Below are 24,171 nucleotides of genomic sequence, written 5' to 3'. Positions count from 1 at the left end.
TCTATTCTCAAAATATTATGCAAGGAAATTAAGTATAAAATGCGGATCAAGAAAACCTAGATTGAAACCGACGATAAACCTGACGAAGAACAAATAAGCACGATGCAATGAAACGAAGAACAATACTTAATGATAAAGTATTAAACCAAGTACTTGTTCTTACAAAATTGCATCTAGCCTCCGCCCGATCGTCCTCCCTCTCTTGATTAGAGAGATCAACAAAAATCTCTCACTAGGAATTAAACCCTAGGCTAGACTGGAGAGAGGAGTGCACGCAAGAAGAGCTTCAGGGAGGCGGCTACTGTAGCGCGGAACTGTTCACGGCGGCTACTGTAGCGCGGAACTGTTCACGGCGGCTACTGTAGCAAACGCCCAAAAACCCTAAAAACGCATATCCCTCAATCCTAGGTGCCGCATATTTATAACCCATAGAGTGGCACTACCTAAATTACAAATTTGCCATTACGTAAATCAAATTAACGTAATCGGCGCGTATCACGCAATATCATCCTCCACGGCAAACAATCTCGATGTCCGCGATCCTTCCATCTAGCACCATGGCGTCCCGTGATCTCGCCGCACGATGATCCGGAATCTTCTCGCGATCGACAATTGTCCCCATCTTCGGCCACGTCCGCCGCAACGAACGTCCGGGATCTTGGTTTTGTGGCTTAACCAAGAAACCGTCCACCAACGTTCTCTCGCTGTGTCGTCAGGTACAGTAGACATACACCGCACGATCTCAAATCCCTCGAACGCAAGTCTTGATCCACCCTTCACCGCTCTCAGTCCATCGGCGTGGCATCATATCTTCATTCTTCACACGTCGCCGCATGTTCAGTCTCCACCTATCACCTGCAACGACACCAACCAAGAGAAACGTCACACGCACACTGTGTTGTTCAATCACTCATCACAAGGTCCTAGCCCCACGGGCATCTCAATCTCCCCCTTGATGAGTGCATTGACAACACCACACCACACAAATTTATTCAAACAAAAATAGAGTAAAAGAAGAAAGAAAAGAAAACAATCTAACAAACTTGATCCCCAAAGACATGGGCTAGCAACAAAAGCTAGGCTCGACACAATCAAGACAAATACAAGAGTAACTGAAAAGCTCCAAAGCTGACAAACTCCCCCTGTCAAAATGCTCAAACTCAACCTCCCCCTGAGACTCAGCAATGAATTTGTGTCACTCATTCTCCCCCTTGTTGACAAAGCACTCCATCAAGTAAAAGATACATGAGGGGACGGCACAGATAGAAGCTTCAGAGACATATATCAAATACTTATACCAGCGAACCAGCAAAACCAGCTGTTCAGAAAAGCAGCAACACAATGCAATGACCATAGAAATTTAAATTAGAACCTTTTGAAAACCAATTAGTCAGACCATGCAAACAAATTCAAAGCCAGTATCAAGCTGAAGACAAGACATATAGCAAGCTCACACGACGGGTAACAAAGCTTCCAATCAAAGTTCACTGCAAATGCTTGAATCAGGTCTATGCCATGAAAGACAAACCCGTGGCACACACAACACCTGCGACTGGGGCAAGCTGTGAGTAACCAACTTAGGCTGCCATGCCTAAAGCACAAGTCTGTATATACAAACCCAAATCTCAGCATCATATATATTGTTCCCAATGTTATATGCTGAATACTGAACCCATTTTTCTTTTGTTGTCCCTGCTGATCTGGGATCTTTTGACAGCCCCTGGACTATAGAGTGCCCGGTTCATGTGTGTCTTTGCGACACAAAGAACATTTGTTCTTTCATAGGCCCAAAAGAAGCTACATTCACAGTGACGAACCGGTCTTTGACCCATTGAAAGGAGCCAAAACCGAACCGTGAGCAAGATATATGTCGAGTATTCAACCAGATACTAGAACAAGAACATGTAAACAAGCCTGATAAAATCATGAAGTATCTGTGTGCTGTTTTCAAAACAAAATATGGTCACCCCAAAGCATCACAACCTCTCCAAAGGCATTTATCACAAATTCGCTGAAACAAGTATAAGGCATATGTAACCGAAGCGACAAAAACATTGATACTAGAAAGGATAACACACACCAAACTCACCACGCAAACGTGCAAACGTGGCTTGATCGAGTGGTTTAGTTAAAATATCAGCCAACTGCTGACTAGTATCAACATGCTTAAGCTCAATATCACCCTTTTCAACATGATCTCTTAGAAAATGATAACGAACATCAATATGTTTCGTTTTAGAATGCAGCACAGGATTCTTAGCAACACTGATGGCACTGGTGCTATCACACAAGAGAGGAACATGAGAAAACGACAAACCAAAATCGCGAAGGGTTGCTATCATCCATAAAAGCTGAGAACAACAACTAGCAGCAGCAACATACTCGGCCTCTGTAGTAGATTGAGCAACATTGGATTGTTTTCTAGAGGACCAAGAAACAAGAGAAGAACCCAAAAACTGGCAAGTACCTGATGTAGATTTTCTATCCAAACGACACCCAGCAAAATCAGCATCCGAATAACCACACAAACTGAGCGTCGAAGAAGCAGAGTACCAAAGGCCAAATTCAGGAGTGAAACGAAGGTACCTCATTATGCGCTTCACCGCCTGACGGTGAGAGGTCCTGGGAGATGCCTGAAAACGAGCGCACAGACACACAGCAAAGTGTATATCCGGTCTCGTCGCAGTCAAATACAAAAGTGACCCAATCATGCTTCTATATTCCTTCTGATCCACGGATTCTCCATCTTCATCAGCATCCAAAGCTGCGCTAGTCGGAATGGGCGTTGAAATTGGCTTAGCATCAGCCATGTCGAACTTCTTCAGGACATCCATTGTATATTTTCCCTGATGCACAAATGTCCCTTCCTGTGTTTGTTTAATTTGCAATCCTAGGAAAAAGGTCAACTCACCCATCATAGACATCTCAAACTCCTTACTCATCGATTCTGCAAACTTTGCAACAAGAAAATGAGACGAACCACCAAAAATGATATCATCCACGTATATCTGAACTATTAGAGAATCATTGCCTTGTCTGAGGAGAAATAAAGTTTTATCAACAGAACCCATTTTGAACCCATTTTCAAGTAGAAAAGTTTTCAGTCTAGCATACCAAGCACGAGGTGCTTGCTTCAACCCATATAAAGCCTTTTGTAACTTGAAAACATGATTAGGAAATTTAGGATGTTCAAAACCAGGGGGTTGTTTAACATAAACTTCCTCTTCTATATACCCATTCAAAAAGGCACTCTTCACGTCCATTTGATAAAGCTTAAAACCACGTGAGGCAGCAAAAGCAAGCAAAATGCGAATAGCTTCTAAACGAGCAACAGGAGCAAAAGTTTCACCATAATCAATACCCTCCTTTTGACAGAAACCCTGAGCCACCAATCTGGCTTTGTTTCTGACAACAAGACCATCTTCCCCTTGTTTGTTCTTAAAAACCCATTTAGTACCAATTGGTTTGCAAAAAAAAGGTGGATCAACCAAAACCCAAACCTGATTTCGTTCAAAATTTTCTAACTCCTCATGCATGGCATTGACCCAATTAGAATCAGACAGCGCATGTCCAACATCACGGGGTTCAAAGAGGCAACAAATGCAGAATGCGCAAGGACACATTGATTTCTAGATTTATACCTTGTCGTGCGCTCATTCAAGTTACCTATCATTTGTTGAGGTGGATGGCGACGCTGAATATGTCGAGGTGCTGTTCTAACAGAAGTTGCCTCCCCCTCAATTGTAGCTGGTTCATGATCAACAATAGGTATAGCTGCAGGATCTGCTGTGGATGTGAAAAGCTCTGAAGGCCCATCGTCTATCGTGCTGCTAGGCGTCTGAATGGGAGTTGCCTCGAGCACAGCTGGATCCTCTGTTGCATCATCATCATCGTCAAGTCCATCAACCTCATCTTCAAAAATGTTTTGTCCAATCTCATCATCACCTGCACACTCAAAAGCAGAAGAGAAACAAGGCATCGTCTCGTCGAAGGTGACCTCACATGTCTCCTCGATGCGATTAGTATCAAGATTAAGAACCCGGTAAGCTCGCCCTTGCAAAGCATACCCCAAGAACAACCCATCAGAAGAACGTGATTCAAATTTGTCCAAATTTCCTTTTTTCAGAATAAAGCATTTACAACCAAATACGCGAAAATGAGAAACTTTTGGACAACGACCATATCTCAACTCATAAGATGTTTTCCCCAGAAAAGCTCTCAGAAAAATACGATTAGCAACATAGCAAGCGGTATTGATCGCCTCAGCCCAAAAACGTCTAGGGGTTTTATGTTCATCAAGCATTGTCCTAGCCATCTCAACAAGCGTTCGATTTTTCCTTTCAACAACACCATTCTGAGGGGGGACATACGGTGAGGAAAACTGATGATCAAGACCCTGTTCTGAACAAAAAGATTTCATTCGAGCATTCTTGAATTCTGTGCCATTATCACTGCGAATTGCTCTAACGACATTATTGGATAACTCATTTTTCAGCTTTAGAACAAGATCATGAATAAATTGAAAAGCCTCATCCTTGGATTCCAAAAAGAACACCCATGAATAACGAGAAAAATCATCCACAATGATGAGCACATACCACTTCCCACCAGCAGAACGAACACGGGCTGGACCTACAGTGTCCATATGTAACAACTCACCCGGTCGTTCTGTCATCACCTGAGTCACAGGTGCATGAGAAGCCGCAATCATTTTGCCATGTTTGCAAGGAGCACAAACCAAATCTTTCTCAAACTTGAGTTTCGGTAAACCATCTATCAAACCCATCGAACTCAAACGGCATAGTAAATCAAAGCTCAAGTGACCCAAACGACGATGCCACTTCCAAATGGAGAGAGAACCATGAGCAACCAAACAACGAGCTTGTCCAAAAGATTTAGAGAAATCAACCATGAAAATTCGTCCAAAGGGGGAGATTTGACAAACAAGGTTACCGATAGAATCTAGAACTCGCGAATTGCCTTTCTTAAAACGCACTTCAAAACCATCATCAAGAAGTTGTGAGACAGAAAGCAAGTTATAATGTAAGTTCCGTACCTTCGCGACGTCCTTTAGCATGAATTTATTGGTTACCTTGATACAGCCATGTGCCATCACTTTTCCTTTACTATTGTCCCCGAATGTAATGTATTCTTTACCGCTCGCGGGGGTGAGGCTGGAGAACCATCTATCATCTCCGGTCATGTGACGCGAACAACCAGAGTCCATTATCCATATGTTCTCCTCGCCTCCATCCTGCAATCAATAGCGAACACGAGAGTGAGCTAATGACTCAACACTGGGGTTAGGATAATGCAATGAAAACCAGTGCTGGGCCATTTGCTCAAAAGAAGCATTAGCAAAATCAAATCTCTCGAAAGAACGACGATGCCCACGAGGGGGAAAACGTGGCATGTCATTCCTATATGACGCAGGGGCACTATTACGTGAGCGAAAACCAGAAAAGCGAACAACTGGCGCTCGTCTAGAGTCACTACGATCATAGGCACCATGTGTAGGGTACCGATCACGTCGTTCAGCACGCTTCCTACGGAAGCAAAATTCCGCCAAATGACCATCACGATCACAAAAATCGCAATGGTAAATATTTTGAGTAGGAGCAACGACAACCTTAGCCTTAGAAGTGGAACCAGAAAAATCAGGCTTAAGGTTATCCAAATGTTCACAAGTTGGTGGCCATATGTTATTCAGGCTTTTGAAGTGTTTGGGTTTAACCCTCCAAACCTGCTTTTTAGGAACAGACTTGGGAGGTTCTACCACAAAACCTTCAGATGAGACCGGTGGACTCTTCTCACTGGGAGTAGGCCCATTGTTCTCACCATATGCATTCTTTTTACCAAAAGTACGCTTCAAATCATAACCAACACCAAAATGTTCACCCCTTTTAATTTGTGCAATAGTCATACCAATCTGGGGCTCACGCACAGAACACCAACCAAGGATTGTTCTCAAATGAGTGTTTTCTTCTTCTAAAGCAGCATTGTCCTTCTTTAAGATGGAAATTTCAGCAACAAAAGTAGGACAAGTCAAACACTCAGGTAAAATAGGACAAGTGTGTTTCTCCAACTGAACAATATGGCATTTAGCAACATTCAACTCAGTTTGCAAAATTGGACAAGTAGCACAAGCACCAAGTAAAACAGAACGAGAGCGAAGTTCTTCCAATTCAATCTTAGCACAATCAAATTTATCAACTAAAATAGCATGCTTAGATTGCAATTCAGAAATAGAAACCATATGAATAGAACATTCCTCACATTCTACAGCAGCAGGTGTAGCATCTTTTAGTGTTTTTAATTCAGCAGATATTCTATCATGATCAGCCTTAAGTCTTGCTAGAATTTTATTTTGTTTATCAACAAGTTTAGTCAACTCTTCAATTTCTTCTTCAGCAGAATTTTGTACCTCATTATCAGAAGAGTCGTTGCTGCAGTCATATGCATCACCCTCATTTAAAGCCATAGTGCACATGCCTCCCTTGATGTCAGCAAGAAAACAGAGTCCTCCATCATTGGTCTTTTTGGGCTTCTCATCTTCGGACTCTGAATCACTAGAGTTGTAGGAGGCATCTGAATCAAAGCTACCCAGCGAAGAAAAGAGAACATGTGCAGCCTTCTTGATTTGCTTGTCAGTAAACTTCTGTTGTCCCTTCTTTCTCCCACGCCTATCACTCTTGTTCTTCCTGTCCCTTGATTGTTCCTGGCGCCTGTAGCTGTTGCCATGCTCCGGTGCCTTCACCTTGCTTGGACAATCAGCAATGAAGTGTCCACGCTCACCACAGTTGAAGCATCCTTCTGAACGCCTTCTATTTCGCCTGTTTTCATATACCCGCTTGAACTTGTTGGTGAGCAAAACAAGCTGATCATCATCAAATACCTCCAACTCATCATCTGCAATATGACACAAGGAGGACAAAGCAAAACTAGGAGTAGATGAAAGATTAGCATTAGTGTTAGTACTCCCAGAAACCAAAGCCATTGGAATATTTGAAGAAGAACCAGCTGTGGGATTGTTAAGCTTTTTTCGAAATTGGATGTCGATCTCTTTGGATTTAAGCTTACTGAAAAGCTCATCAGTTGTAAGAGTCTCATAATTAGTAGACTCAACAATCGCTTCCACTTTTGTACCCCAAACATCCAAGTCGAGTGCATGCAACAATTTGAGAGCCCTTGCATGATCATCATACGGCATAACCGTTATGTTGGCTTTCATTTTGTTGACAAGACTCAAAAATCGAGCGAAAAGATTTTCGATAGACTCACCAGGCGATTGCATAAAATTATCATATTCACGCCTGTAAGTTTCAAATAACCGGATCTTCACTGCGTTGGTGCCCTCATGAAAATTTTGTAGAGTAGACCAAATCTCATGAGCAACTTGTTTGTCAGAAACACGATCAAATTCAGATTTGCTCAAAGCAGCAAAGAGAAAATCTACAGCTTTGTTATTGTTTTCATATTTTGTAGCGTGAGCTGCATTTGAGGGATCAGCTGGAATCACATAAGTCGTATCAATTGTAATATTCCAAATCGCAATCCCTTTCCCCTTGAGAAAGGCACTCATGCGAGCCTTCCAGTACGGGTAATCGGTTCCATCAAAAGCAGGTGGATGTGAAGACGAAGTCATGATCGCCACAAGTGGATTTCACAACAGATTAGGTATGAGAAAACCTTAACCGGCTCTGATACCAATTGTAGGACCGGAAAATGCGACCAGAGGGGGGGTGAATGGGAGCAACTCAAAATAATTTCGCACGGAAGCAAACAGATCAAACTCCCAAATTTCAAGAACTTTAGCAAATTAGATCCAAACGCGAGGAAACTCGAAACATAGGTTCACAAGATCACTAGAAATCTATTCTCAAAATATTATGCAAGGAAATTAAGTATAAAATGCGGATCAAGAAAACCTAGATTGAAACCGACGATAAACCTGACGAAGAACAAATAAGCACGATGCAATGAAACGAAGAACAATACTTAATGATAAAGTATTAAACCAAGTACTTGTTCTTACAAAATTGCATCTAGCCTCCGCCCGATCGTCCTCCCTCTCTTGATTAGAGAGATCAACAAAAATCTCTCACTAGGAATTAAACCCTAGGCTAGACTGGAGAGAGGAGTGCACGCAAGAAGAGCTTCAGGGAGGCGGCTACTGTAGCGCGGAACTGTTCACGGCGGCTACTGTAGCGCGGAACTGTTCACGGCGGCTACTGTAGCAAACGCCCAAAAACCCTAAAAACGCATATCCCTCAATCCTAGGTGCCGCATATTTATAACCCATAGAGTGGCACTACCTAAATTACAAATTTGCCATTACGTAAATCAAATTAACGTAATCGGCGCGTATCACGCAATATCATCCTCCACGGCAAACAATCTCGATGTCCGCGATCCTTCCATCTAGCACCATGGCGTCCCGTGATCTCGCCGCACGATGATCCGGAATCTTCTCGCGATCGACAATTGTCCCCATCTTCGGCCACGTCCGCCGCAACGAACGTCCGGGATCTTGGTTTTGTGGCTTAACCAAGAAACCGTCCACCAACGTTCTCTCGCTGTGTCGTCAGGTACAGTAGACATACACCGCACGATCTCAAATCCCTCGAACGCAAGTCTTGATCCACCCTTCACCGCTCTCAGTCCATCGGCGTGGCATCATATCTTCATTCTTCACACGTCGCCGCATGTTCAGTCTCCACCTATCACCTGCAACGACACCAACCAAGAGAAACGTCACACGCACACTGTGTTGTTCAATCACTCATCACAAGGTCCTAGCCCCACGGGCATCTCAATCTCCCCCTTGATGAGTGCATTGACAACACCACACCACACAAATTTATTCAAACAAAAATAGAGTAAAAGAAGAAAGAAAAGAAAACAATCTAACAAACTTGATCCCCAAAGACATGGGCTAGCAACAAAAGCTAGGCTCGACACAATCAAGACAAATACAAGAGTAACTGAAAAGCTCCAAAGCTGACAAACTCCCCCTGTCAAAATGCTCAAACTCAACCTCCCCCTGAGACTCAGCAATGAATTTGTGTCACTCATTCTCCCCCTTGTTGACAAAGCACTCCATCAAGTAAAAGATACATGAGGGGACGGCACAGATAGAAGCTTCAGAGACATATATCAAATACTTATACCAGCGAACCAGCAAAACCAGCTGTTCAGAAAAGCAGCAACACAATGCAATGACCATAGAAATTTAAATTAGAACCTTTTGAAAACCAATTAGTCAGACCATGCAAACAAATTCAAAGCCAGTATCAAGCTGAAGACAAGACATATAGCAAGCTCACACGACGGGTAACAAAGCTTCCAATCAAAGTTCACTGCAAATGCTTGAATCAGGTCTATGCCATGAAAGACAAACCCGTGGCACACACAACACCTGCGACTGGGGCAAGCTGTGAGTAACCAACTTAGGCTTCAGGGGCTCCGGCCAGAGCCGATGCTGCACCGCTTAGCATTCAGGGGCTCAGCTCCGCTTTATTTCGTTCGGTCATGTCTCGGCGCGGGGACCGAGGACATCCTTTGCTCGTGGAGCGCCACTTCATCACGGGCGATACAAGCCTCCGCTTTTTGATAAGCTTGAAGCTTTGTGCCTGGCGCAGCTATAAATAGGGGTCGTGGGGTTTCCCTTCTTCTCCAGCCTCCCGACTCTTTCTTCCAGTATCACCCTAATTTTGTAATGTTTTCTCTGCCCTTTTGTGACCGGCCCCCAGATGGGGTGGCCTGGCTTTTTTAGGCTTTTGGCACTAGAAGGATGCTTGCGAGCGGTTGGGGAAGACCGGAGTGGGCGTGCGCTCCATCCCTCAGGTTCAGTGGGATCAGCAGAAGAGCATTGGGCCCGTGGGGTCATGCTTCCGCGATGTCCCCTAGCCTGAAGGGGGATGGAGACACCTGACCGGGGCACTAGCACCAGGTCCGGCGGCTATTTTTCGCATCGTCCCCCCCGGCGACAAGGTTGCTCTCGGGGAGACGGTGAGGAGGGCGCTGTCCGCCAGCTCGACCCCACGCATGGTCTTCGGTGGAGGAGAGGCCAGAAGAAGGCTTGCGAGGAGAGCGTCCTGCTGGACCCGTGAGGTCTGGGGGCCGCTTCTCGCATCCCTAGCAGCCTCGCTGCTGCGTCAGCTAGGGGCTCGGTGCCTTTCTTCGTCGCTCGCTCCTCCCCAAGACAAGGAAAATTGCCACGTAGGTGGCAACGTGTTTGTATCTTTCGATGGCTTCGCGCCGGTGACCCTTTGTAATCTTTTCTTGCATTTGAGCAATAAAGTCCCCTTTCCCCTCTGCGGGGAGGATTAGCGAGGGTATAGAGGTGTACATAGAGTTACGACCCTCGAATATGTGAAGTCACCTTCGCGGGGGCGCGTCAGCGCACCCGCGGGTGTAGCCCCCGAGGCCTTGGAGGAGAGTTTGTGCTCGTCCAAGGGCTATAAACGTTGTCCTGCTGGGTAGCTTTACTAGGATGGCCGTCCAGCATCTTTTTCAGCCGGCATCGGCACTTTTTCAGCCGGCCTCGGCACTCTTGGTGCTGGTACAGCGATCTGGCGTTCAGCTTTAGCCGTTAGGGGAAGGTGCGCTAATAATAGCGGCAGGTTCGGTTTACGCATGGAGCTTCATAAGTGACGGTTGTCGATTTTTTCGAGGGTGTGGTTTTGAACCGTGGTGTGCGAGGAGCCCCCGAGCCTAGGCCCGTGTGAAGGCGTTCAGGGGAAACCTTCGACTTCGACTACGACCCTCGTCGCCCTTCCGCAGGGAGGAGGGGTGAAGCGCACCATGCTACCCATGCCCGGGCCGCTAGCTATGGCTGCTTCAGTGAGCTATTAGCGGGTTGTTCAAGCGGACGTCCGTGCCCCATTCGATAGGGGTCGGCTCGTGGTCCATAGACACGTCTCATAAAGCGCTCGCAAGGGTTCGCTAGGCGGGGCTCGAACCCATTCGGTAGGGTTCGAGGGCTCGATGCTCTCCCTCGATGGGATCCCCCTTCTAGGCACCCTCGACTGGCCTTGAACACTGCGTAGGATGTCTCGAACTATGCGCTCGAGGGTAGCTTGTACGGCACATCCCCGCAGTCCCTGACTCTGGTGATCTGGGGCGCCTGTCGAACCCCCTGAAAGGTCAGGCTTCGACCCCCTGATCAGTAAGGCCTCGAAATGCGATTCCTTCGAGGGTAGAGAGACCCCTATGAAGGAATATTCCATCATGGTCTGAAAACGTCGTAGAGCCGCGAGCCACGCTCACGCGGGTCTTCCGCCGGTAGCGGGCGACGTGGCCCGATTTGGGCGGCACGGCATGGGCGCGCCTTTTCAGGCGTCCGCCTCGGGTAAGCGAAGCGGCGTGAGCGGCGGCTGACGGATGGGATAGCGCAACAGTCGCGCCGCGCCCGCCGGTTACCGTGCCGCATTTATTGTCACGTGCGCGCGTGGGAGACTCCGCGGTCGTGGGGCTCACCCGTCGGTGATAGCAAAATCTACCGCATTCAATGCGGTAGATTTGGGCCGCAGTTGCGGCCGCGCCCGTCGTGGTGAAATAAAACGAAAAGAAATGAGTTGTTTGGGCTTACCCGACCATTTTCCTTCACCCCACTTCGCCTTCTCCGCCTCCCCTGCTTTCTGAGACCGTAGCCAAGAGCGAAAGGAGGAAGATGAAGGAGAGGGAGAGAAAGCGCACCATAGCCATTTCAAAGCCTTTGCTCCCGCATTCCCCCTCGGACCGAAGACATGTCGGACATCCAGGAGCCTTTGCCATGGGGGAAATCCTCCGCCACCGTGGCAGTCCTGGAGCAGTTGGTGGCCGACCGACTGCTGCCACGGATCACCAACTCAGGGGCGCCGGCATGGATCTCCCCGCACCCGGACGAGACTGAGCCGAAGCCCCCGCAAGGCTACGTCGTGAGCTTCGTACGCCTCCATGAGCGAGGCTTCGGCGTCCCTGTCAGCAGGTTTATGCGGGCATTGTGCGATCATTACGGAGCGGAGCTGCACAATTTCAGCCCCAATGCCATCTCGCAGGCGGCGGTCTTCATCGCCGTCTGCGAGGGGTACCTGGGGATTGAGGTGCATTGGGATCTTTGGATCCATCTGTTCCGCGGCGAGCTCTTCGTTGAGAGCGGGCGGGGCCAGCCGAGGCGGTTCGCGCGCGCCGGCGGCCTGACATTCCACGTGCGCCACTCCCGGAGGAACCTCTACATCCACAGCAAGATGACAACAAACAACGCGTGGTGGAGCCGAGGGTGGTTCTACCTTCGGAACTTCAATGGCGCGCTCCCAGCGTTCACCGGCAGGGTTCTTCGTGAGCGACTGCCGAAGTGGGATTGGGGGGTGTCGCCCCCAGCGCAGCAAGACAGACTCGAGGGCCTCACCGACGCGCTGGTGCGTCTGGCGAAGAAGGGGCTGACGGCAGCGGCCGTCATCGCGAACTTCCATCGGCAGAGGGTTATCCCTCTCGTGGAAAGGGCCCTGCCGATTTTCGAGCTCGCCCCCGGGAGCAAGGTTGAAGGCTCGAGGACGTCGAGCAAGCTTCTCTCCCACACCAACGCCGCCCGGAGGGCGAAGTATGCGGTGGCGGATTTCCCCCAAAATCCCGAGGATCTTTGGAGGATCAAGATGCGCCCCGAGCCGGGGTACATTTCTCTGGTAAGTTTTAGTTTCGAATTCGTCATGCGTCATATAGTCCCCCTTTTCCTGACCCCCTCTTCGAGCGTGTTTTACAGGGGTTGAGGTGCGGCACCTCGAGGCCTCCCGTCCCAGAACGGCGCCTGATCAATCGCCTCCACGCGGAGAAGATGAAGAGGCGGAAGGACGCGGCGGAGACAATGGCCGAGAGGAAAAGGAAAAGGAAGGCGAGGCACGACAAGGCGTGCAAGCTCACTCGCGCGGAGGGAAAGCCGCAGCCTGCCACACCTGAGTCCTCGGAGGAGGATGAGGAGGAGGCCTCGAATGCCGAGGACCACGCTCTGAGGAGCGACGGGGAAGGTGCGCGCGCGAGCCCCCCACCGTTCTACCTGTGGGACGAAGAAGAGGGAGCGACCGTGGCGCCAGAGGAGCCGAGGGCCGCAGGGGGGCCATCGGTGAATCCCTCCCTCGAGGCTGCGGCGCGGGAGTCATCCCCGTTGGCGGCCGCCGAGGAGACGCCCGTGCCCCAGGTGCTGATCCGTGGCGCCGAGGTTGCGGCGAGAGAGGAGTCGTCCGTGCTGGCAGCCTCGAGCCGCTGGGCCGACACGAGGGGGGCGCCTTCGGGGCAGTCTTTGAGGGACGGCTCGATGGCTCGGGCTTGAAGGAGCGCCACGAGGAAGCGGAGCATGAGTGCTCGATCTGGGTAAGTATTTTGGATTTCGTTTTTGTTGTGTATCTGGTGGATTTCTCGATCCTGCTCAACTCGCGTCTCTTGATTTTTAGCCCCGGGGCCGTTCCCAAAGATGCGGTACAGCTTGCCCCGGCCATGGCTCTCAAGACCGGGGCGCGCAGCACGCCGCACACGGCGCCGCAGCCCCAGCCTGCTGTGGATCTCGAGGCGGCGGCTGCGAGGCTACGGGAGGCCCTAGCCTGAGGGGCCCGGGCGGGGCAGCAGGCTCGGGCACAAGAGCAAGGTGACGCCGGCCAGAGTGGCGCCAAAGCGGCTGCTCAGGCCGACGATGCCGAGGAGACCGGCCGGGGCGGTGCCGGTGGCGCCGCCCAGGCGGCCATCGACATTGAGGCCGGTTAGGGCGACGCGGCCCGCGCCGCCCGACCGGATACGGAAGGAGAAGCTGGCGGGGGCGAGCAGGAGTGCCCTGCCGGCGGCGCAGAGGAGGATACCCTCGTCCATGAGCCCCCGAGGGCTGAGGGCGAGGGTGTCGCGGAGGAAGAGACGGCGCAAGAGGCGCCAGGGGTGGGAGGAGCTCCCATCTTGGAGACCGCCGAGGCCCGGGACGAGGGTATCGTTGCGGTAGTACCCGTGCCGATGGCGCAGGAGGGCGCGACGGCAGTGGTGGAGCTGCCAGATAGCAGCGAGGAGTACGGGGACTCGATGGACATCGACCCCGCTGCTGCGGCAAGTGCCGCCGCGCACATTGCCGAGTTCGCGTCGGCCGGCGCTGGCACGCTCGAGGCGGGGACGTCCGAGGGGGCCATCTCGGGGCGATCGTTCCGTCCGGGGTCCCCTCGGAGTTCCTCCGCAAGGAGCAAGAGGAAGAGGAGGCCTGGAACAAGCAGATGGGCGTCGGGCGCGAAATCTTGCAGGCTCTCGACCGCGCTTATCAGCTCCATCAGAATGCGGATTACCAGGTCAGCCAGGTAAATATTTGCCCCCGGAAATTGCTCGGATTCGGTTTTAGCTTTTACGCGTCCTCACCCACGCCCTCCCCCTTTGTAGCAGCTGAGGGAAATCTCGCGCCAAAAGAGCGTCGAGATGAACCGGCTGTACTCCCAGATGAGCCAGCTCGGGCAACACAACGCCGAGCTGGTGCTCAAAAACATCGATGCCAATACAAAAATGGCCGATCTGGGAGCGCGTCAGCAGGTGCTGGAGGAGGAGCTGGCGCGGGTTGCTGGCGAGCGAGACGTCCAGAGGACGGCAGCGGAGCAGAGGGCCCGAGAGGCCGAGGCGCAAGCTGCCGAGCTGTAGCGCCTTCGGACGGCGCTCGAGGAGAGAGCTCGCGAGGCGGAGGTGCAGAGCACTGAGCTGCAGCGCCTCAGCACCACGCTCGAGCAGCAGAGAGCCGAGCTCCTCCATAAAGAGGTGGTCGTGGTTGCGCTCACCGGGACCCTCCGGGATAAGGGCGGGGCCCTCGAGGGGAAGGAGGTGGCCCTCTAGAGCATGGGGGCCGCCCTTAGAGAAAAGGAAGCCTCCTTGTCCTCGCTCGAAGAGGCCGGCCGTACCCAGAGGGAGGAAGCGCAGAAGAACATGGCGAGTGAGTACCTTTGGTTTTTCGTCGATTTGTTTTCTTTTGTAACTGACATTGGTTTTCTTTGCTCAGAGCTGAGGCAAAGGGTGGCGGACGAGACCGCGGCGAAGGAAGCGGTCCGCACCGCGCTTACGGCGGGACAGATGGAGTTTGCTGAGTTGGAGCAGACCGCCGTGAGCGTGTGTCAAGAGCTCGAGGGGGAGGGTGCTGTCTCGGGCAGTTCGGTGATCAGCCGCCTGCGCGCGCTAGGCGGCCAGTTTGCCGAACACGCCAAGAGCACCTTCCGTCTCGGTGTCCTACGGGCCCTCGCCGTGGCCTCGACACACTACCTCATGGATCTCCAGAGGGTGTCGTCGGGGTACGTCGTTCCCGATGATGCGGATGCAGACGTCGCGTCGGTCATCATGGACGAAGCCGATGCAGCCGCGGAGGAGTTCGCCACCGTCCTCGCCGAGAAGCTCGAAGCAGACATCCCTCCCATCGCCGAATTCGACGCCCCTGAGGGCCCACAAGGGGGGATGATAGCCTGTAAGAAAACTGGGCCTCGAAGCCCATTGTAACTAGATTAGTGTTTATGTCATAGTCGCGCTTTGTAATCGCATTCTATGAATACAAGAGATTTTCTTTTCGTAATTTGAATGTGTGGCCCATCGAGGCCTTGTGAGTTCGAGCCTATATTTCTTTACTTTATTTCCGTGTTCTTCGTATGTGACTTAGATAAACATTTGCGAGGAAGTTCGCGTTCGTAAGCAGCATAGGCGTAGGGTGGTGAGGGGGGTGCCGTATCCCGGAGGCGTAGGCGGCCCCACGACTCGGCCAGCCCCGTACCGTAGTTGCTTACGCCTCGCGTCCATTTTTTCCAAGGATACGAAAAAAGCTTAGGGTCGAGACGGAAATATTTCGAAAAACATTGGCTACTTTTTGGGGACGTTCGGGGGTTCCCCCCGTAGTAGCCCCCGAGGGAGGCTCGGCTTTGCCGAGGGTAAAGCCGGGCGTACCTCAGTATTAACGCGCATCCTAGCCTTCGAGGGCCCGGACGGTTCCCAAAAATAAGCCAGTAAAGCGTACTTTATTATTTCGGGAAATTGAAGATACAAGTACAAGCAAATGCACAAAAAACTTGAAATTCTAGGGATAGAAACGACGTAGCTGTTGTATATTCCAAGCGTTGGTGAGGACTTCGCCTTTTTCGTTGGCCAGCTTGTACGTGCCGGGATTGAGCACCTCGGCGATTATGTACGGTCCTTCCCATGGAGGTGAGAGCTTGTGGCGGCCCCTGTTGTTCTGTCGAAGCCTTAGCACCAAGTCCCCTTCGTTGAGGTCTCGGCACCGGACCCTCCGCGCTTGATACCTTCGCAAGGACTGCTGGTAGCGCGCAGAGTGGAGGAGCGCCGTGTCTCGAGCCTCGTCCACTTGGTCCAGCGAGTCTTCGCGAGCTCGCTGGTTTCATTGTTCTTGATATGCCTTAAGCCTCGGCGATCCGTACTCCAAGTCAGTGGGGAGGATAGCCTCGGCACCGTAGACCAGGAAGAATGGAGAAAAACCCGTGGCTCTGCTCGGGGTCGTCCTCAGGCTCCAGATGACCGAGGGCAGCTCTGTGAGCCACCTCCGGCCGAATTTGTTCAACTTGTTGAAGATCCTCAGCTTTAGTCCTTGGAGGATCATGCCATTGGCACGCTCCACTTGCCCGTTCGTCTATGGGTGTGCCACAGCCGACCAGTCCACACGTATGTGGAAGCTTGCTTGATTTGTCGTCGAAAATGGCTTGATTTGTCGTCGAAAATGGCACCAACAGCCTCCTCGCCGGCGGCGTAGTTGGTGGCAGCGTCGAACAACTCATTGGTGTTGACGGGTCGGCTTCTGGCAAGCTCATGCACTAAGTTCCTGCAGGTTGTACCCTCGAGGAAAGCGTTGATGACCTCGACGTGGGTGACACTAGGGAGCTCAGTGCACTGCTTGGAGAAGCGTCGCACGTAGTCACGCAGGGACTCGCGGGGCTTCTGGCGACACCCTTTGAGATCCCAAGAGTTCCCAGGGCGCACGTACGTGCCCTGGAAATTGCCCACGAAGATATGGACCAAGTCGGCCCAGTTGTGGATCTGATCCGCAGGCAGGTGCTCGAGCCACGTTCGTGTGGCGTCGGCAAGATGAAGAGGGAGGTTGCGGATGATGACCGCGTCCTCCGTCGTGCCGCCTAGCTGGCACGCTAGGCGGTAGTCATTGAGCCAGACTGCAGGATCAGTCTCGCCCGAGTATTTGACGAGGGTGTTGGGTTGTCGAAAGCGCGGGAGAAAAGATGCTGTTCGAATCTCCCGGCTGAACACCCGGGTGCCCGGAGGCTCCGGTGACTCACCCCTGTCGTGCTCAGGGTCGAAGCATCCACCCCGTCGAGGGGTGTACCTCCTGCCGTTGATGACGTTGCGGGTGTCGCCGTCGTCAGCGTACCCGCGAGTATCACGGATTCGCTCCCTCACGTGAACTCTTCCGATGCGCTCGTGCACCGAGGGTGCCCTCACGCCGGGCGCTACGGCTGCCTTGCCCTTCCCCGCTGGGGGTGTGTGCACGGAGACCTCGCGGTCCTGACGCGCAGTCCCACCACGCTGCTCCGGTGCCCTCGAGCGCATACGAGACGCAGAGCTCTCGGCCTGCTACACGGCAGCTTGCTCGATGAGCTCCTGTGCCTCGCGGCGCAAGTTGCGGCCCGAAGGTGTCGACGGCTCGTGCATAGCTTGGAGTAGGTAGGCCGCAGCGACGAGCTTCTCGCCCGCCGTCTTCAGTTCCGGAGATTTGTCGACGTTGTCGTCGGCGATCGAGCTCGCCGTCTCGGGGTAGGATTCGTCAGGAGATGACGCGATGGGGCTGCGAATCGACCGAAGATGATGACCCGGCAGATCCTCATGCTCGATGAAGCTAGCGCTGGTTGACGAGGCGTGGGCAGCAGTGTTGCGCATCCCGAAGGGGAAAGGTGACGCCGAAGTCAAGCCCCCCCTGGGAGGCACCAGTGCCGCAGCAGGTGACGATGTCGGCACGGATGACGCCGAGGTACGTGATGACGAAACGGTGGCCCTGTTGGCCGTGATGCTGAGTTGCGACATGCCAGCCTCAACCCACGTGGGGGAGCTGTGGCGTGCCACACGACGCTGCTCCGCGCGTGCTTGTCGCGAACGCTGACCCGAGCGCCTGTTGCGTCCGGGAGAGAGGAGCTGCATAAGGTAACCGTTGCCGGTTGCCCTGTACTCGAGACTCCCGAACGAGATAATGCGTCCCGCTGGGAACGGATCCGAAACACCCATAGGGTATGGGCTGGATCTGCTCGCCATTCCTGGAGATCAAATGGGAAAAAGAGAGAAAAAAATCACGTAGCACCCCTACCTGGCGGGCCAACTGTCGGTGTCCCGACCTGGGGGCCTGGATCCCAACTAGTAAATGCTGCGTGTTTCCTCGTCCCAGATGATGATGCAAGAGGCAATCACAGTAACGCACAATTTTATCCTGGTTCCGGCCGCGGGGCCGTACGTCCAGCAAAGGGGGTGTGCGAGGGCACTGTATTATCTTGCACCCGGGGTGCTTGTAATAGGGGATACAAGCGAGGCGAGAGAGGGAGGGGAGCTCCCAAGTCTCTGCTAGGAGTGGAGTCAGTTGAGATGAGTGATCAGTAGTGATGAGAGTTCTCTTGGGAGATAGAAACCAGAGAGACCAGCCGGCTAGAGTCTCGCGTCCAGATGAGCCCAGCCCCCTTAAAGGGGGTCCGCCTCTTCCTTTTATAGTTACAAGGAGGGGGCGGCGTACACGAGTGTAGGGCGCGGAAGTCGTCGTTTCCCCCGAATCGCGGGTACAGTGGTCGAACACTGTAGGAAGTGCACTATGGGAAGGCGGCGCACGTTGCTGTTGTCCTGGATTTCGTCCTTGGTCCCGCGCGGACGGCGCCGGTCATCCTGCAGTGCCTTGGCGGTAGTAATGGCGCGAGTCGGCCCCGGACCCCCTGTCGGAGTGCGGGTGTGCACACTAGAAGGTCCGGGGGACACGTGCCATCGCCGGACCCCTTCCTCAGTGGGGGGGGGGGGCGGGTCCGGAAGGTCGGCGGGAGTTGTACCGAGCCTGTCTTGTCCCGCGTCGCAGGTCCCAAGGCGCTGCTACAACGTCCGGGATGGTGGAGTGATGACCAGGGTCAGCGGATGGGACCCCGGTCTCATCTACTGTGGGAATGGCGGTCTGACGCCGCCCGTCCTATGAGCCGTGGCGGAGTGGCTGGCCTTTTAATGCCTTCGTATGGCGGGCGGTTGGGCGGCGGGGCCATTTGTCCCTTGTGCCGAGAGACGGCCTCGAGCGAGGCGGAGATGAGTTACCCGCTCGAGGGTAGATCCGCTACCCTCGAGCGAGGCGGAAGTGCGTTGCGCGGTTGAGGGTCCCCGGGGGGGGCCCTCGAGCGAGGCGTAGAATGAATCACCCGCTCGAGGGTAGGTTCGCTACCCTCGAGCGAGGCGGAGATTGTCCAGCGGGCCCGGGAGGGACCCTCGAGCGAGGCGGAGATCGTTCCGCGGGTTCGAGGGGGATGTGAATGGGCCGCGTGCTGGGCTTTATTGAGTCTTTTCCTTTCTTCCGGATTGGAAGGAGGCCGTGGGCCTAGTTGATTTAACAGGCGTTTGTGTTTTCTAAAAACTGTCTTAGTACCCCGATTAGGGTGTCCCTAATTGTGGCACCCGACAATTATACAGTGAAATACATGTCATCGTCTAACCATTAAATACATGATTAAATAAAATCTTTGAATGACACAATTATACACTACATAAGACATAATAATAGAAATTCTCTCTAAATTCTCTTTATTTCCTTCTATATATGAAATAACTAAATTCTAGATAATATCAAATAATGGCAAAAAAATAATGACTACATTCTCTCTAACTAAATTCTCTCCATTTCCTTCTCTAACTAAATTCTCTAACTAATGTATATAGTATATATTAACATGCGATACAAGTACTACATGATAAATCATTTAGGTGCATAACTAATCATTTTAATTGCATAATAAATTAAATAATTAGTTATGCACCTACATAATATTTACAATAAATTGAAGTCTTTGAATACAATAAATGTGTGTGTGTGTTAGTGTTAGTGTGTTAGTGTGTGTGTGAGTAAAAGTGTTAGTGTGTTAGTGTGTGTGTGAGTGTGTGTAACATGTACATTTAAAATTTTATGAAATTTAATAGTACAAAGTATTTCAACATAATACATGTACATGTAATTCTTGATAAAAATTATAATACACTCACAAAATAATAAGAAATACTACTTTGGAATTTATACATGTACATAAATGGTAAATGATAAGAAATTATACTACTTTCCCACAAAATGATAAGAAATACTACTTTGGAATTTATACATGTACATAAATGATAAGAAATACTACTTAGGAATAATTAACTCAACTAGAAAAAAACTAAATATAAAGTTCAAATATCAAAATTGGTAATTTATATTAAATTTTCTAAACCCTAGAGATGAGAATTTATATTCTTGGTAATGTATTCCATAATTGCAATCTAAAAGTTATTGGGCAATTACATAAAAAAATCTAAATTTGTTAACTAAATTTTTAAACTAAATGTTAAATTATCTAAATATCTAATTCTCATGAGAAAAAAATCGAAATTTGTAAACCAAATGCTAAATTACCTAAAAATCTAATTCACATGAGAAAAAAACTAAATTTGTAAACTAAATGGTAAATTACTTAAAAAAGTAAAGAAAAAAATCATCTCGGCACCGTCGGCCGGGTAGAGCAGGGCCAATGCAAGGCCGGCCGGCGGGCAGAGCAGGGGACGGCGCTGGCATGCGGCGACGTACTGCAGGGAATGTGGAGCGTGGGCGACGTACGGATCGGCCTGGAGATGAAGAGGCGGCGACGTGGGCCGCTGGAGTCGGCGTGGGGACGGGGGCGCTGGAGTCGGCGGCGGCCGGGGGCGCTGGAGTTGGCGTGGGGACGATCACGGCGTGCTGGCGTCGGCGTGGGACGTCGGCATGGCGCACCGGGGGCCCCAGTCGACGACGATGACGGAGGGGGCGGCGCGGCCACAGAGGAGGGAGCGCGGGCACGGGCGCGGGCCACTGGACGAAGGAGACCGGCGGCGCGGGCCTCGTGAAGGAGTTGGCGGCGGCGCGGAGCGGGGCGGGTGCAGGCCGGGGTGGCGGACGATCGGAGAGGCGGTGGAGAGGCACCGGCAATTGCAAGGAGGAGAGGAAGTGGTGGAAGAAGAATAAGGGTTCTAGTTATATAGAAAGGGCCTAAGGTACCAGGTGAAAAACAAAACCGGTACCTAAGGCCAGCCAAAGGTACCGGTTCCTGATCCACCCGGTACCCTTGGCCAGCCAAAGGTACCGGGTCGCATCCCACCCGGTGCCTTAGGTCCCAACGGGCGGGAAATGAAAAGCCCCTAAGGTACTGGGTGGCTTAGGGAAATCGGTACCTAAGGCTTTTTATACTTTGCTTTTCTTGCTTTTTTTCCCTCTTTGAACTGAATTCCTCATTAGCTCAGTGGTAACGCGCGGGTATTTGGGCGCCGCGGCCACGGTTCGACTCCCGCGCGACAACCCAAGTTTTTTTAAACTAAATTACCTTAAGGCACCGGGTGGACTTTCCAACCCGTACCAAAGGTTACCTTTTGGTACCGGTTGGATAATCCACCCGGTACCTTAATCTTGTATTTTTTTCCTATAAATCTGTTAATTGGCTGATAATTCATAATAAATTTGATAATTGCACAATAAATCTAATATCTGTCTAGAAAATCAGTAAATTGCATAATAATTAAAATAATTGACTAATAAATCTATTAACTGCATAATAAATCATTTAATTGGCTAATAAATCTGATAAATGCTTAATAAATCATTTACAAACAAATTAGTTAATTGCCTAGAAAATCATTTAGTTCCCCAATAAATATGTTAATTGCGTAGTATATCATTTAATCATCTAATAAATTAGTTAATTGAATAATAAATCTGATAAATGCCTAGAAAATCATTTAATTGCCCAATAAATCTGATAATGTTCATGGAAACTATTACAAGAGATAATCATTCAACTAATGGAATATTAACGATGGTTCGCTTTACAATCGTCCCTTCATTGTGATCATGACATGCGTAGGGAGCCTCCTCTTGGGCTAAAAGAATACTTGTATTAACCTCCACTGTGAACGGAGTCATGTCTTCGACCTTGTTGTATTCTTCTTCATCTATGACATCGTCGACTTCCACAATTTTTCTTTTGCCTGCCAGAACTATGTGGCACTTTGGCTCATCTCCCGCACCTACAAAACTTGATTTATTTCTAGACTTGTCCTTTTTTGATTTGCTAGACATGTCCTGCACATAGAAAACTTGAGTGACATCTTTAGCTAGGACGAATGGTTCGTCTCGATAGCCAAGCTCTTTGAGGTCTACTGTTGTCATTCCGTACTCGTCGATATCGACACCTTTGCATGTGCTCCTCCATGTATGGAGCCACCAAGGCTGATTGTTGCAGAACTGTGAGATGTGCTTTGCTCAACGTGGCATGATCTATGGCATTTACTGATTTTCTTCCAAGTGTGCCCTTTCCAATCAGCCGCCCCTCATGATGTGATACTGGAATCCCAATTGGGCAGAGTTCTTCCACATAGTCAACACAAAACTCAATGACCTCCTCTGTGGCGTAACCCTTCGCAATGCTTTCTTCTGGACGAGCGCGATTACGAACGTATTTCTTTAGGACTGCAAAGTATTGTTCAAAAGGAAACATATTATGAAGGAAAACATGACCGAGAATACCAATCTCTTTGACCAGGTGAACTAGAAGATGCGTCATAATATTGAAGAATGATGGAGGAAATATCATTTCAAGACTGACTAAACTTTGGACAACATCCTCTTGTAGCCTGCTTAAACTCGATGGATCGATTGCCTTCTGAGAAATTATGTTGAGAAAGGCGCATAGCTTTATAATTGTTGCTCGAACATTAGCTGGTAGAATATCTCTAAGTGCAACTGGAATCAATTGTGTCATCAACACATGACAGTCATGGGACTTTACGTGTGCGAATTTCTTCTCTTTCAAGTTCAGTAGCCTCTTTATATTCGAAGAGTAGCCTGATGGGACCTTGATACTGTTCAAACAGTCGAACATACTTTGCTTCTCTTCCTTACTAAGAGAGTAGCACGCAGGACCTAGATAATGACGTCTTTTATCCCTTTTTTCTGGATGTAGGGCGGCCCGTTGTTTCATACGTTGAAGATCTTGCCGCGCTTCCAAAGTATCTTTTGGCTTACCGTAGACACCAAGGAAGCCTAGAAGGTTCACACAAAGATTTTTTATTAGGTGCATCACATCAATTGCGTGGCGGACATCTAAGACTTCCCAATAAGGTAATTCCCAAAAAATACTCTTCTTCTTCCACATAGGTGCACGTCCATCATCACTCTGCACTGATCTGCTGACGGGTCCTTTTCCAAATACTACTTTTATATCTTTGACCATTTCAAACACCATTTTCCCACAATGGTGCCTAGGCTTGGTACGATGATCTACCTTTCCATCGTAGTGAGCATGCCTCCTCCTTAATGGGTGCTGATTAGAAGAAATCAACGATGACCCATATACATGATCTTCCTACAGTGCTTGAGGTACGTGCTATCGGTTTCTTCTAAACAATGGGTGCATGCCCTATAACCCATATTGGATTGTCCGGAGAGGTTACTTAGTGCTGGCCAATCATTGGTGGTTACAAAAAGCAATGCACGAAGATTAAAATGATCCTCTGCGTGCGCATCCCACATACGAACACCCTCCTCTTTCCACAACAATAGAAGATCCTCAATCAGTGGTTTCAGATACACATCTATATCGTTACCGGGTTGCTTCGGGCCGGGGATAAGCACCGGCATCCTAATGAATTTCCGCTTCATACACAACCAGGGAGGAAGGTTGTATATACAGAGTGTCACAGGCCAGGTACTATGGCCACTGCTCTGCTCACCGAAAGGATTCATGCCATCCGTACTTAAGCCGAACCTTATATTCCTCGCATCATTTGCAAATGTTGGGAATGTTCTGTCCACTTTTCTCCACTGCGACCCATCAGCCGGGTGTCTCAACATATTGTCTTGCTTACGTTCTTCTTTGTGCCATCGCATCAATTTAGCATTCATTTTGTTCATGAACAAATGTTTCAGACGTTGTATTAGAGGGAAATACCACATCA

At 50.2% G+C, this 24,171-nt stretch overlaps 1 protein-coding gene across 1 annotated transcript; it reads right to left on the bottom strand.

Moving 5' to 3' along the window:
• Positions 1-3,669: 3,669 nt before the first annotated feature.
• LOC120645970 lies at positions 3,670-7,210 on the bottom strand. Its single transcript, XM_039922670.1, has 4 exons — positions 5,744-7,210; positions 5,158-5,254; positions 3,854-4,116; positions 3,670-3,747 (listed from the first exon to the last, which is right to left on the bottom strand). The coding sequence occupies exons 1-4, from the start codon at positions 7,208-7,210 to the stop codon at positions 3,670-3,672; spliced, it is 1,905 nt and encodes a 634-aa protein (XP_039778604.1).
• Positions 7,211-24,171: the final 16,961 nt, after the last annotated feature.

The sequence above is a fragment of the Panicum virgatum genome, chromosome 8K, assembly GCF_016808335.1.
Source record: "Panicum virgatum strain AP13 chromosome 8K, P.virgatum_v5, whole genome shotgun sequence".
Taxonomy (NCBI): Eukaryota; Viridiplantae; Streptophyta; class Magnoliopsida; order Poales; family Poaceae; genus Panicum; species Panicum virgatum.
The sequence above is the reverse complement of the archived record's forward strand: the minus strand, read 5'-3'. Positions and strand labels throughout refer to the sequence as shown.

Bases quoted from the DNA above. Each gene is read 5' to 3' on its own strand.
- LOC120645970 (XM_039922670.1), bottom strand. From the start codon at position 7,210: ATGCCGTATGATGATCATGCAAGGGCTCTCAAATTGTTGCATGCACTC. The intron at 4,117-5,157 runs GTAAAGAATACA...TTCTGAAAAAAG, and splicing joins CAGCCTCACCCCCGCGAGCG to GAAATTTGGACAAATTTGAA. The intron at 3,748-3,853 runs GCAACTCCCATT...ATCATGAACCAG, and splicing joins AGGATCCAGCTGTGCTCGAG to CTACAATTGAGGGGGAGGCA.